Source organism: Salmo salar, chromosome 29 (genome assembly GCF_965601325.2).
Source record: "Salmo salar chromosome 29, fSalSal1, whole genome shotgun sequence".
NCBI classification, from domain to species: domain Eukaryota; kingdom Metazoa; phylum Chordata; class Actinopteri; order Salmoniformes; family Salmonidae; genus Salmo; species Salmo salar.
This window is the reverse complement of record NC_138319.1, coordinates 33,384,129-33,397,513: the sequence shown is the minus strand read 5'-3', so window position 1 is coordinate 33,397,513 and position 13,385 is coordinate 33,384,129. Positions and strand designations below refer to the sequence as shown.

General features: G+C 40.6%; 1 protein-coding gene across 2 annotated transcripts in view; it reads left to right on the top strand.

Moving 5' to 3' along the window:
* LOC106590611 (semaphorin-5A) overlaps window positions 1–13,385 on the top strand; it is a 334,049-nt gene that overhangs the window by 61,269 nt on the left and 259,395 nt on the right. For both annotated transcript variants that reach the window (XR_014383102.1, XM_082970801.1), the window contains exon 2: window positions 12,985–13,213. Coding sequence is in view for 1 of the 2 variants with exons in the window: in XM_082970801.1 (XP_082826927.1) it covers window positions 13,048–13,213 (166 nt within the window). In the remaining variant the exon portion in view is untranslated. The remainder of the gene's footprint in view (window positions 1–12,984; window positions 13,214–13,385) is intronic.

Genomic DNA, 13,385 nt, shown 5'->3' with positions numbered 1-13,385 from the left:
CACACAGTGTTCTGTCTGACTGAGGAGAAATATTAACACACAGTGTTCTGTCTGACTGAGGAGAAATATTATCACACACAGTGTTCTGTCTGACTGAGGAGAAATATTAACACACACAGTGTTCTGTCTGACTGAGGAGAAATATTAACACACACAGTGTTCTGTCTGACTGAGGATAAATATTAACACACACAGTGTTCTGTCTGACTGAGGAGAAATATTAATACACACACAGTGTTCTGTCTGACTGAGGAGAAATATTAACACACACAGTGTTCTGTCTGACTGAGGATAAATATTGACACACAGTATTCTGTCTGACTGAGGAGAAATATTAACACACACAGTGTTCTGTCTGACTGAGGAGAAATATTAACACACACAGTGTTCTGTCTGACTGAGGAGAAATATTAACACACAGTATTCTGTCTGACTGAGGAGAAATATTAACACACAGTATTCTGTCTGACTGAGGAGAAATACCAGTTTGTGATAAGGAGCTGGAGGCGGTGAAATGCATTATGGGACAAACAGTAAATGTTTACACAATGAAACCAACACACACACCCTTACACACACACACACACACACACACACCCTTACACTCTTACACACCCTTACACACACACACACCCTTACACAGGCAGCAGGTAGGCTAGTGGTTAGAGCATTGGGCCAGTATCCGAAAGTTTGCTAGATAGATTCCCTGAGCTGACAAGGTAAAAATCGGTTGTTCTGCCTCAAGAACAAGACAGTTAACCCACTGTTCCTAGTCCGTCATTGTAAATAAGAATTTGTTCTTAACTGACTTACCTAGTTAAATAAAGGTTAAATATAAAATAAAAATACACAACCTTACACACTAGGGCTGGGCGATATGGTCTAAAAGTAATATCATGATTTTTTCAGAAATAAAACAAGACATAATTGAATAAGTGTTTTTCTTTATTAAAATGAAGACATCAACAATCCCACTAGGCCTAAATGTGCAAACTAACAAATGAACCACACCACTTGCCAGGCTGTCATCATTGTGGCACCCACTCTGGCACCCCAATGGTGGAACAAGCTCCCTCACGACGCCAGGACAGCGGAGTCAATCACCACCTTCCGGAGACACCTGAAACCCCACCTCTTTAAGGAATACCTAGGATAGGATAAAGTAGTCCTTCTAACCCCCCCCCCCCCCTTAAAATATTTAGATGCACTATTTTAAAGTGGTTGTTCCACTGGATATCATAAGGTGAATGCACCATTTTGTAAGTCGCTCTGGATAAGAGCGTCTGCTAAATGACTTAAATGTAATGTAAATGTAATTGTGCGTACGCTTTTTAAATAAGAATGAAAACATGCCTCATGTACCCCTGAAAATGTGCAAAATAACAAAACGATTACTAAATTGCTGTCAAACAAAACAATGTTATTTTACTTTGCTCCAGTAGGTTTCTGGAGAGTAAGACAAGCCTATCTATCGACTCTGGCTTGAGGCATGCCCTGTGGCATGTTACAATGTTTCCACCTGTGCTGAAGACCCTCTAGGAAGGAGCACTTGTAGCAGGAATGCATAAGTACTTCTTTGCAAGATTGCTCAGTCTTGGGAAGTTGGCTTCATGGAGCTTCCACCCCTCAAGTGGTGTCTCGGGTCATATCAAATTAAATCGAAATATATTGCCCAGCCCTCTTACACACAACTACATATACACCCTTACACACCCTCACATACACACCATTACACAACCTTATACACACACACACCCTTACACACCGTTACACACCCTTACACACACACACACCCTTACACACCATTACACATCCTTACACACCATTACACACCCTTACACACCCTTACACACCATTACACACCCTTACACAACCTTATACACACACCCTTGCACACCATTACACACCCTTACACACACACCCTTGCCCACCAATGCACACCATTACACAACCTTACACACACACCCTTACAACCCATTACACAACCTTACACACACCCACACCCTTACACACCCTTTCACACCCTTTCACACCCTTACACAACCTTACACACATCCGTGGACACCATAACACACCCTTACACACACACCCTTACAACCCATTACACAACCTTACACACCCTTACACACATACCCTTACATGCCAAATACACACCCTTACACATACACTCTTACACAACCTTACACACCATTACACACCCTTACACACACACCCTTACACACTCCTACACACCATTACACACCCTTACACACACTTATACACCCTGACATTCCCTTACAGACCCTTACACACACCCTTATACACCATTACACACCCTTACACACACATGCCACCTGGATAAAGAATGCTGGGATATATGTTTGCACATCCCTGAATACCTGTGTGTGTGTTTTCAGGTGTGTAAATAAGTATGTGTGTATTTTCAGGTGCGTAAATAAGTGTGTGTGTGTTTTCAGGTGTGTAAATAAGTGGGTTTGTGTTTTCAGGTATATAAATAAATGTGTATGTGTGTGTGTTTTTTTTCAGGTGTGTAAAACGTGTGTGTGTGTTTGCAGGTGTGTAAATAATTGTGTGTGTGTTTTCAGGTGTGTACATTTTACATTTTTGTCATTTAGCAGACGCTCTTATCCAGAGCGACTCACAGTAGTGAATGCATACATTTCAATTCATATTATTATTATTTTTTTTACCCGCGTACTGGTCCCCCATGGGAATCGAACCCACAACCCTGGCATTGCAAACACCATTGCAAACACCATGCTCTACCAACTGAGCCACAGTTGAAGTTTACATACACCTTAGCCAAATACATTTAACTCCATTTATCACAATTCCTGACATTTAATCCAAATAAAATATCCCTGTTTTAGGTCAGTTGAGATCACCACTTTATTTTAAGAATGTGAAATGTCAGAAAAATAGCAGAGAGAATGATTTATTTCAGCTTTTATTTCTTTCATCACATTCCCAGTGGGTCAGAAGTTTACATACACTCAATTAGTATTTGGTAGCATGGCCTTTAAATTGTTTAACTTGGGTCAAACGTTTCAGGTAGCGTTCCGCAAGCTTCCCACAATAAGTTGGGTGAATTTTGGCCAATTCCTCCTGACAGAGCTGGTGTAACTGAGTCAGGTTTGTAGGCCTCCTTGCTCACACACGCTATTTCAGTTCTGCTCACATATTTTCTATAGGATTTCTAATACCTTGACTTTGTTGTCAGTAAGCCATTTTTACACAACTTTCGATGTGTGCTTGGGGTCATTGTCCATTTGGAAGACCCATTTGCGACCAAGCTTTAACTTCCTGACTGATGTCTTGAGATGTTGCTCCAATATATCCACATAATTTTCCTCCCTCATGATGCCATTTATTTTGTGAAGTGCACCAGTCCCTCCTGCAGCAAAGCACCCCCACAACATGAGGCTGCCACCCCCGTGCTTCACGGTTGGGATGGTGTTCTTTGGCTTGCAAGCCTCCCCCTTTTTCCTCCAAACAGACCAGAGGACATTTCTACAAAAAGTACGATCTTGTCCCCATGTGCAGTTGCAAATCGTAGTCTGGCTTTTTTACGGCCGTTTTGGAGCAGTGGCTTCTTCCTTGCTGAGCGGCCTTTCAGGTTATGTCAATTTTGGACTCGTTTTACTGTGGATATAGATACTTTTGTTCCTGTTTCCTCCAGCATCTTCACAAGGTCCTTTGCTGTTGTTCTGGGATTGATTTGCACTTTTCGCACCAAAGTACGTTCATCTCTAGGAGACAGAACGCGTCTCCTTCCTGAGCGGTTTGACGGCTACGTGGTCCCATGGTGATTATACTTGCGTACTATTGTTTGTACAGATGAACGTGGTACCTTCAGGCATTTGGAAATTGCTCCCAAGGATGAACCAGACTTGTGGAGGTCTACAGTTTTTTTTTAGGTCTTGGCTTTTGATGTTCCCATGATGTCAAGCAAGGAGGCACTGAGTTTGATGGTAGGCCTTGAAATAGATCCATAGGTACACCTCCAATTGACTCAAATGATGTCAATTAGCCTATCAGAAGCTTCTAAAGCCATGACATCATTTTCTTGAATTTTCCAAGCTGTTTAAAGGCACAGTCAACTCAGTGTACGTAATCTTCTGACCCACTGGAATTGTGATACAGTGAATTATAAATGAAATAATCTGTATGTAAAAAATTGTTGGAAAAATTACTTGTGTCATGCATAAAGTAGAAGTAACCGACTTGCCAAAACTATAGATAGTTAACAAGAAATGTCCAACCTAAGTGTATGTAAACTTCCAACTTCAACTGTAAGTGTTTGTGTGTTTTCAGGTGTTTAAACAAATGTGTTTGTGTGTTTTCAGGTGTGTAAATTAGTGTGTGTGTGTGTTTTCAGGTGTGTAAATAAGGTTGTTTATTGTTGTGTCTTTGGCACCATGAAAGGTGAAGACTGTTATTTTATCAAATAAGTTCTCTGTAATTATTATTACGTGATTAAACTAATCATGTACATTTAATTAACTTGGAAGTCGGGGCACCATGAAAAATCTTCAGATTACAAAGTAATATAACTCCATAACTCTATAACTCTAATATAACTCTTCAGATATTTTAGTGTCTGATCAATTTGTCTTCTATTAATTAATTATTCTTTACCTCACGTCAGTCTCATTCCAAACGACGTAAATTGTTGGTTATCTGCACGAACCCAGCCTTTACTATGAATCATCAATACACCAATTGGCTTAATCATTTATTTACTAACTAACTAAATAATCACAGAGATGCATAAACAAACAAACAGTAGATTTTGGTTACTAACAATGATAGGGAAGATCCCCTAGTGGGCTAAATCGATATGACGGCTTGGTGGACAACGGGAAGTGGGTGTGGACTGAGAAAGAGCGGGAAAGACAAGTGGGATCACAACACACAGTTGATAATTATGTTCATTGAATCAAATCAAATCAAATGTTTTTATATAGCCCTTCTTACATCAGCTGATATCTCAAAGTGCTGTACAGAAACCCAGCCTAAAAACCCCAAACAGCAAGGAATGCAGGTGTAGAAGCACCTGCATTGAAATGCTAATCCTTTGCAAATGAACGCTCACTCATTCGGGAATAATTGCAATCAACATATGTTTACGCCCATATGTTATGTGATCTTCTCTGTTGGAATCGTCAGTCCGTCTGCTGGAGAGTCAGTTCATCAGAGAGTGGTTATAGGTCTATCAGCGGCTCTAATAGTGTCTGTTGTAATGGATATGTCAGGCGTCCATTGTTCATAGAACAGATGTTTCGACGGTTGTCGGTATTCACATCCCAGGTTTACATAATTTCTAGCTGCAGTCTAGTAATTACTATCTAAGATTTGCTCTTATTCTGTAGGGATCGATAGTCTCAGAGTTGAGCCATTTCCAGCCTTGTAGCCAATGCTCCACGTGGTATGGTTTTCTAGTCTTGGTACTCAAACCTGTACCACCTCAGCTTACACCGAGGTATGCGTGGTCTGAAGAGGATTTCCCCAGGAGGGGTTTTTATTCGTAACAATAGAAAAGGGCGATTCCATTATGCCAGATCATGTCTGTGCTCACGGGGGCGTGGCCGCTGACTAGTTAAACTTTACAGGGATTACAATTCTCTCAAAATTAAAGGTTAACATCACATTACATCATTTCACAAATAGTTTCATCTTTACTCATTCATTTTATACAAGAATTAGATGCACCATAATTGAGAAATGTACACATTCAGAGATATACTAGTTATGTGTGTTTCCTGTCCTTCGTGAGGTCACCAAATGAAACACACTCAACTGTGTAAATACGTGTGTTTGTGTTTTCAGGTGTGTAAATACGTGTGTGTGATCCCTGTTCCACACCACGTACCACGGTTTAAGATATGGCACTAAAACAAACACCTTCCTAATCTGACTGTGATCATAATCCATCTGAAATGGATCAACATTTATTGAGACCCTCTCCTCATAACAGAATCCTGTTGGAGAGAAAAACTGTAATACATACCGCTGACTCAGTGGCTTTGGTGCTGATAGTTTATTTAACAGACACACTGGTCGGGTCCAAAAACCCACACTTGCCTTCTAAATAGTAGGCTTTTTGGGTATGTGGAAATTGAACTTTTTACAGAATACCATGGGAAATTTTGAAAATTGAGTACGCTTTAATTAAATGCCAGAATGGCATACTCATTTCAGCTTTTCATCAAGTAGAATTTTCTGCACACTACTGAGGAATAGAATGGTCTTTTCACACTCACGTGTTTGACAACAGCTGATAACCAGAATAGAAAATTGAACCAATGGCGGGAAACATGCGTGATTATCCGTTAGATGACACCATTTCAGTTTGGATGAGTACTAGGTTAATATTTGTTGCTTACTACATACGTTTTTACTAAACAGTACGTACTAAATAGTATGTAGTATGATTAGTACACAGGATGTAGTTTTAGGAAGTAGCAGGAGGAGGCAAGACAGGACTACAAATCCCTGCATGCTACTGCACATCAGCCACTGACTCACACTTCACACCTGAAACACAGTTCATATCGTTACTGACAGACAACTGACCAAAGGACAGTCAAAGCACACACACACAAACACACACACACACACACACACACACACACACACACACACACACACACACACACACACACACACACACACACACACACACACACACACACACACACACACTCTCAAACGCTCACACATTTCAGTCTTCTCTTGTTAGTTTTCCTCTAAACTTAGATTGTAAAGTAAAGTCTGGAGTTGTTTTACTGTGTGTGTGTGTACACATGTCTGGTGTGGAGATAGGCAGCATCTATCAACACAGTGAAGTGACCCCTCATCTTACACCCTGCTGTCTATTTACACAGATGGACCATTACTGTGTGTGTGTGTGTGTGTGTGTGTGTGTGTGTGTGTGTGTGTGTGTGTGTGTGTGTGTGTGTGTGTGTGTGTGTGTGTGTGTGTGTGTGTGTGTGTGTGTGTGTGTGTGTGTGTGTGTGTGTGTGTGTGTGTGTGTGTGTGTTGACCACAAAGCCAAAGTACATTTTAGAAGCTATTCATTAACGGTATAATATATCTGTTATAGATTCTAATTCAGACATGATCAATATGGCGTTAACAATATGATTACAGCACACAAGACACCCAGATCTGAATCCTTATCGGTCTCACAAAGACCTCCCACGCTGCAGAATAGTGTATATGTGTTTCCATGTGTTTGTTGTTCACCCTGCATTAAATTGTGACATTCAATGACCTTCAGTCACATAACATTTACCTTGTCAAAACGTGCATATTTAAAAATGAAGAATGATTTATCTGCACGGCGTATTGTTTTTGCCTCTGAGAGTTGACAACAGCATTCATCTCCATCATTAGATTTCCATAACCTTCGGTAGCTGTCTGCGTATTGCAATTGAGATAAATAGTATATTAATCCCAATACAGTCATTTTGTCTGGCTGTTGGAACGTGGGGTGAAACCCTTGCCTGGCTACCCATAATCCTTACTCAGGCCAAACGCTAGGACACACCCACAGACATTAGTTTCTTCTCCACGTTGAGTCTGGATCTCCCGACCCTTCAACAAATGTGAACACATTCGTGGCGCTCTGATTGGTCCAGAAACGCTTGTGTTGTGCCAGGGACAGAACACATGTCGGTAAAGCGACGGTTTGAAAATTTGCCGTTGGCTTTGATACACTGATTGGTTAGAGATGATCCAATCGCTGATTACTTTATTTTGTACCATGCCCCTCGTGCGAATAATGTTTTTTTTTTACTGTGAGTAATCAGGTTAGTTAACCTCCCTGGGCTAGGTGGGACATTTGCGTCCCACCCTAGTCAACAGTCAGTGGAATCGCGTGGCACGAAATACAAATACCTCAAAAATGCTATAACTTCTATTTCTCAAACATATGACTATTTTACACCATTTTAAAGACAAGACTCTTGTTAATCTAACCACATTGTCCGATTTCAAAAAGGCTTTACAGTGAAAGCAAAACATTAGATTATGTCAGGAGAGTACCCTGCCAAAAATAATCACACAGCCATTTTCAAAGCAAGCGTATATGTCACAAAAACCAAAACCACAGCTAAATGCAGCACTAACCTTTGATGATCTTCATCAGATGACACTCCTAGGACATTATGTTATACAATACATGCATGTTTTGTTCAATCAAGTTCATATTTATATCAAAAAACAGCTTTTACATTAGCATGTGATGTTCAGAACTAGCATACCCACCGCAAACTTCCGGTGAATTTACTAAATTACTCAAGATAAACGTTCACAAAATACATAACAATTATTTTAACCTCTATGGGCTATGTGGGATGTAAGCGTCCCACCCGTGGTGCACTCCATCAACAGCAGGTGCATTTCAAGAGCGGCAAATTTGAATCCAAATAAATGTCAAAATTCAAATTTTTCAAACATACAACTATTTTACACCCTTTGAAAGATAAACATCTCCTTAATCTAACCACGTTTTACGATTTCAAAAAGGTTTTACGGCGAAAGCATAAATTTAGAGTATGTTAGGACAGTACATTTACAAGAGTTGTGTGTAATGTTTTGTCAATTCAAAGACAGGGTCACCAAAACCATAAAACCAGCTAAAATGATGCACTAACCTTTTACAATCTCCATCAGATGACACTCCTAGGACATTATGTTAGACAATGCATGCATTTTTAGTTCTATCAAGTTCATATTTATATCCAAAAACAGCGTTTTACTATGGCATTGATGTTGAGGAAATCGTTTCCCTCCAATAACCGGCAGTCAAGTCAGCACCACAAATTAAATAATTAAAATTAGAAAACATTGGTAAAATATTATATTGTCATTTAAAGAATTATAGATCTACATCTCTTGAACGCAATCAACTTGCCAGATTTAAAAATAACCTTACTGGGAAATCACACTTTGCAATAATCTGAGCACTGCGCCCAGAAAAATACGCGTTGCGATACAGACTAGCCGTCATGTTGGGGAGATCTAAAATCGAAAATACTATGTAAATAATCCATTACCTTTGATTCTCTTCATCAGATGTCACTTCCAGGTATCACAGGTCCATAACGAATGTAGTTTTGTTCAAAAAAGCTCATCATTTATGTCCAAAAATCTCCGTCTTGTTAGCACATGATCTAAGCCCGCCGGACTTCACTTCATGAACGAGGGGAAAAAATATATTTACGTTCGTTCAAACATGTCAAACGTTGTATAGCATAAATCATTAGGGCCTTTTTTAACCAGAACATGAATAATATTCAAGGTGGACGAATGCATTCTCTTTTATAACGTATTGGAACGAGGGTACCCAACATGAACTCGCGCGCCAGGTGTCTAATGGGCCATCATCGTTCCATGGCTCTTGTTCGGTCAGATCTCCCTCCAGAAGACTCAAAACACTTTGTAAAGGCTGGTGACATCTAGTGGAAGCAATAGGAAGTGCCAAAATATTCCTCAGCCCCTGTGTTTTTCAATGGCATAGGTTTAAAGGTAATACAACACATCAGGTATCCACTTCCTGTCAGAAAATGTCTCAGGGTTTTGCCTGCCAAATGAGTTCTGTTATACTCACAGACACCATTCAAACAGTTTTATATACTTTAGGGTTTTTTCTATCCATATATAATAAGTATATGCATATTCTAGTTACTGGGTAGGATTAGTAACCAGATTAAATCGGGTACATTTTTTTATCCAGCCGTGCAAATACTGCCCCCTAGCCCTAACAGGTTAAGAATTATAAATACAGAACTCCTTTATGCAATCGCGGTGTCAGATTTTAAAATAGCTTTTCAGCGAAAGCACATTTTGCAATATTCTGAGTACATAGCTCGGCCATCACGGCTAGCTATTTTGACAACCACCAAGTTTGGGACAACCTAAACTCAGAATAACTATTAGAAAAATTGGATTACCTTTGCTGTTCTTCGTCAAAATGCACTCCCATGACTTCTACTTCAACAACAAATGGTTCCAAATAATCCATAGTTATATTCAAATAGCTCCATTTTGTTCGTGCGTTCAGGTCACTATCCGAAGGGTGACGCGCGAGCGCATTTCGTGACAAAAAAATGCAAAATATTCCATTACCGTACTTAGAAGCATGTCAAACACTGTTTAAAATCAATTTTTATGCTATTTTTCTCGTAAAATAGCGCTAATATTCCAAACGGGCAACGTTGTATTCATTCAAAGGCTGAAAGAAAAAAATGGAGTAGTCTCATGAACGCGCATCTCAGTCTCACTGTCCCCAGGCTGACCACTCACAAACAGAGCTGCTGTACTTTGCCCAGAGACAGCAGACACCCCATTCCACTTTCTGGCGGCTTTAGAGAGCCAATGGAAGCCTTAGAAAATGTCACGTTACAGCACAGATGCTGTATTTTCGATAGAGATGCAACAGAAGGACAACAAATTGTCAGACAGGGCACTTCCTGTATGGAATCTTCTCAGGTTTTGGCCTGCCATATGAGTTATGTTATACTCACAGACACCATTCAAACAGTTTTAGAAACTTTAGAGTGTTTTCTATCCAAATCTACTAATTATATGCATATTCTCGTTTCTGGGCAAGAGTAGTAACCAGTTTAAATCGGGTACGTTTTTTATCCGGCCATGCAAATACTGCCCCCTAGCCCAGACAGGTTAAACCCTAGTATTTAAGTTCTGAAGTGTAAATACATGACATACTATGTGGTCTCTAATGCAGTGGTACTTGAGAACTATTAGATGTTGCCATTGAAAAACAGTGTATGAGTAATGGTTGTGTATTTGTGACAGAGGTAAAGAAGGAGTTTACCCAATTACCCTTGATAGATATGATTTAGACTGGGTTGTATTACTGTAACAGTGTAAGGACTGAGTTGTATTATTACTGTAACAGTGTAAGGACTGAGTTGTATTATTACTGTAACAGTGTAAGGACTGAGTTGTATTATTACTGTAACAGTGTAAGGACTGAGTTGTATTATTACTGTAACAGTGTAAGGACTGTGTGTGCGCCCAGGACACCTAACAGATAACATCAGACATGTCTCCACCTATCAGATAGCATCAGACATGACTCCACCTATCAGATAGCATCAGACATGTCTCCACCTATCAGATAGCATCAGACATGTCTCCACCTATCAGATAACATCAGACATGTCTCCACCTATCAGATAGCATCAGCACTCCGTCAGTCCAGGACATCTGGCATGGAATCTTGCAGTCATTCAATGTAATGTCTATGACTTAACGGTGGTGTGTTGGTGTGTGCGCCGACATTATGAAAACAGGCAGAACCTTGAGATAATTGGCTGCAGGTTTGCTGCTCTCTTTGACTGTTTATGAGAAGTGACATTCAGATTGTCTGAAAATGAGAAAACATCACCCTAGAAAAATGCTGTAATGGGTAAATATTATTAAAGTATAAATTGCCTGAAGGTTTCTGCTATAATAGGTAACCTTCCTTTAGAGAAATGACATGTAGACTGTCAGATACTGTAGAATAGGCTGTCAAAAGGGTAGGAAAACTTAACTAAAGAAAACGTACATTTGGACAGTTATAGTATATAGAGATGAGGAAATATTCCCGCTAAAGGACAGACAAGCTAAAAGCCATGTGTATATACTTTCTATAGAGTAGGGGAGGAAAGAATAGCTAAAGATGGAATGGTCTTGACTGGCAGTGTTTGACAGGTGCTTTACATTAGAAAGTCACTAGTGCATTCCACCGTTAAACTTTCTTTCAAAAGAGACTCTATGTGATGCGAAGGCCGTAGAGTTTGAATAGACGTCTAAACAGATCAATTTGGAGCAGAATGTGAATGTGCTTTTATGGGCTCCATGTTTAAAGGGGCGCCGTGATGTAACGTGGGTCATATAAAGGGGACCAAGGTGCAGCGTGTATAGTGCTCATATTTACTTTTAATGAATATACTTTAACAAAACAACAAAACGACCGAAAACAGATCCGTCAGGTGACCTACACTAAACAGAAAACAACTACCCACAAAACCCAGGAAGAAAAACCCCTACTTAAATATGATCTCCAATCAGAGGTAACGAGGATCAGCTGCCTCCAATTAGAGATCAACCCAAACAATCCCAACTAAAAACTAGAACTAAAACATAGAAATAGAAAACATAGAAAACCCAAAACACCCCCTGTCACGCCCTGACCCACTCTACTATAGAAAATGACATCTTACTAGGGTCAGGACGTGACACATGAGGAGTAGTGCCCCCCCACACACATATATACACTACATTACCAAAAGTATTTGGACACCTGCTTGTTGAACATCTCATTCCAAAATCATGGGTATTAATATGGAGTTGGTCCCCCATTGCTGCTATAACAGTGCTAGAGCCGTGACTACAGACCTGGGTTTGACGAACCGACTTGTTGGAAAGGTGGCATCCTATGACGGTGCCATGTTGAAAGCCACTTAGCTCTTCCGTAAGGCCATTCTACTGACAATGTCTGTCTATGGAGATTGCATGGCTGTGTGCTCGATGTAATACACTTGTCAGTAACTGCTGTGGCTGAAATAGCCAAATCCACTAATTTGAAGGGGTGTCCATATACATGTAGTGTACATGCTGACCCTGGTTTGTTTCATGTGTTAGGCCGGAGTCAGAGGTTACAGGTCAGGGGTCATCAGTTTGTGAGGACGAGCTGCCTCAACTCAGCATGAGTCTGACACTAGAAACCTCTGTCATTGGCTCCCTCTCTCCTCTTTCCTTTCTCGCTCTATCTTCACTTTGTCTAACGTTCCCCTGCTCTCTTTGTGTTTCTTCCTCACTCTCTCATGTTTTACCAAGAGCTCCAGTTCTTCCCAACTGTAAATCACTGCTCCATCTTTCTCTCTGCCTCATGCAAACTAAAGGAAATGACGTCTCTCTCTCTCTCTCTCTCTCTCTCTCTCTCTCTCTCTCTCTCTCTCTCTCTAGGCGTGTCTCTCCGATGCGATTGGCTCACGGCCCAACAGGAAGTGAGCGACACCCCACCTCCCCATGGCTCCGCCTTCGGCGGGTCGCTCCTCCCTTACCCAGCATGTTGTGCTGCTTCTGCAGTGCATTCTAGTCCTGCAGGCTGGGGGCGTGGTCTGCAGGAAAGGGCCGGTGCTGCTGTCTGAGTCACCCTGTCACCGGGCTGAACACCCCCTTATCTCACACACAGGTAGGTCACAGACATACACATTCATGCCCTCTCCACACAGTTGTGTTTCTGTCCTTTGCAGTCATCCGTTTTGGAAATTCCTGTAATCAAATAAAATTTTTCACATTTCCTGCATTAAAAAATATTGTATGGAGCAGTTTAGCTATAAATAATACTGTAAAACTTCACCAGG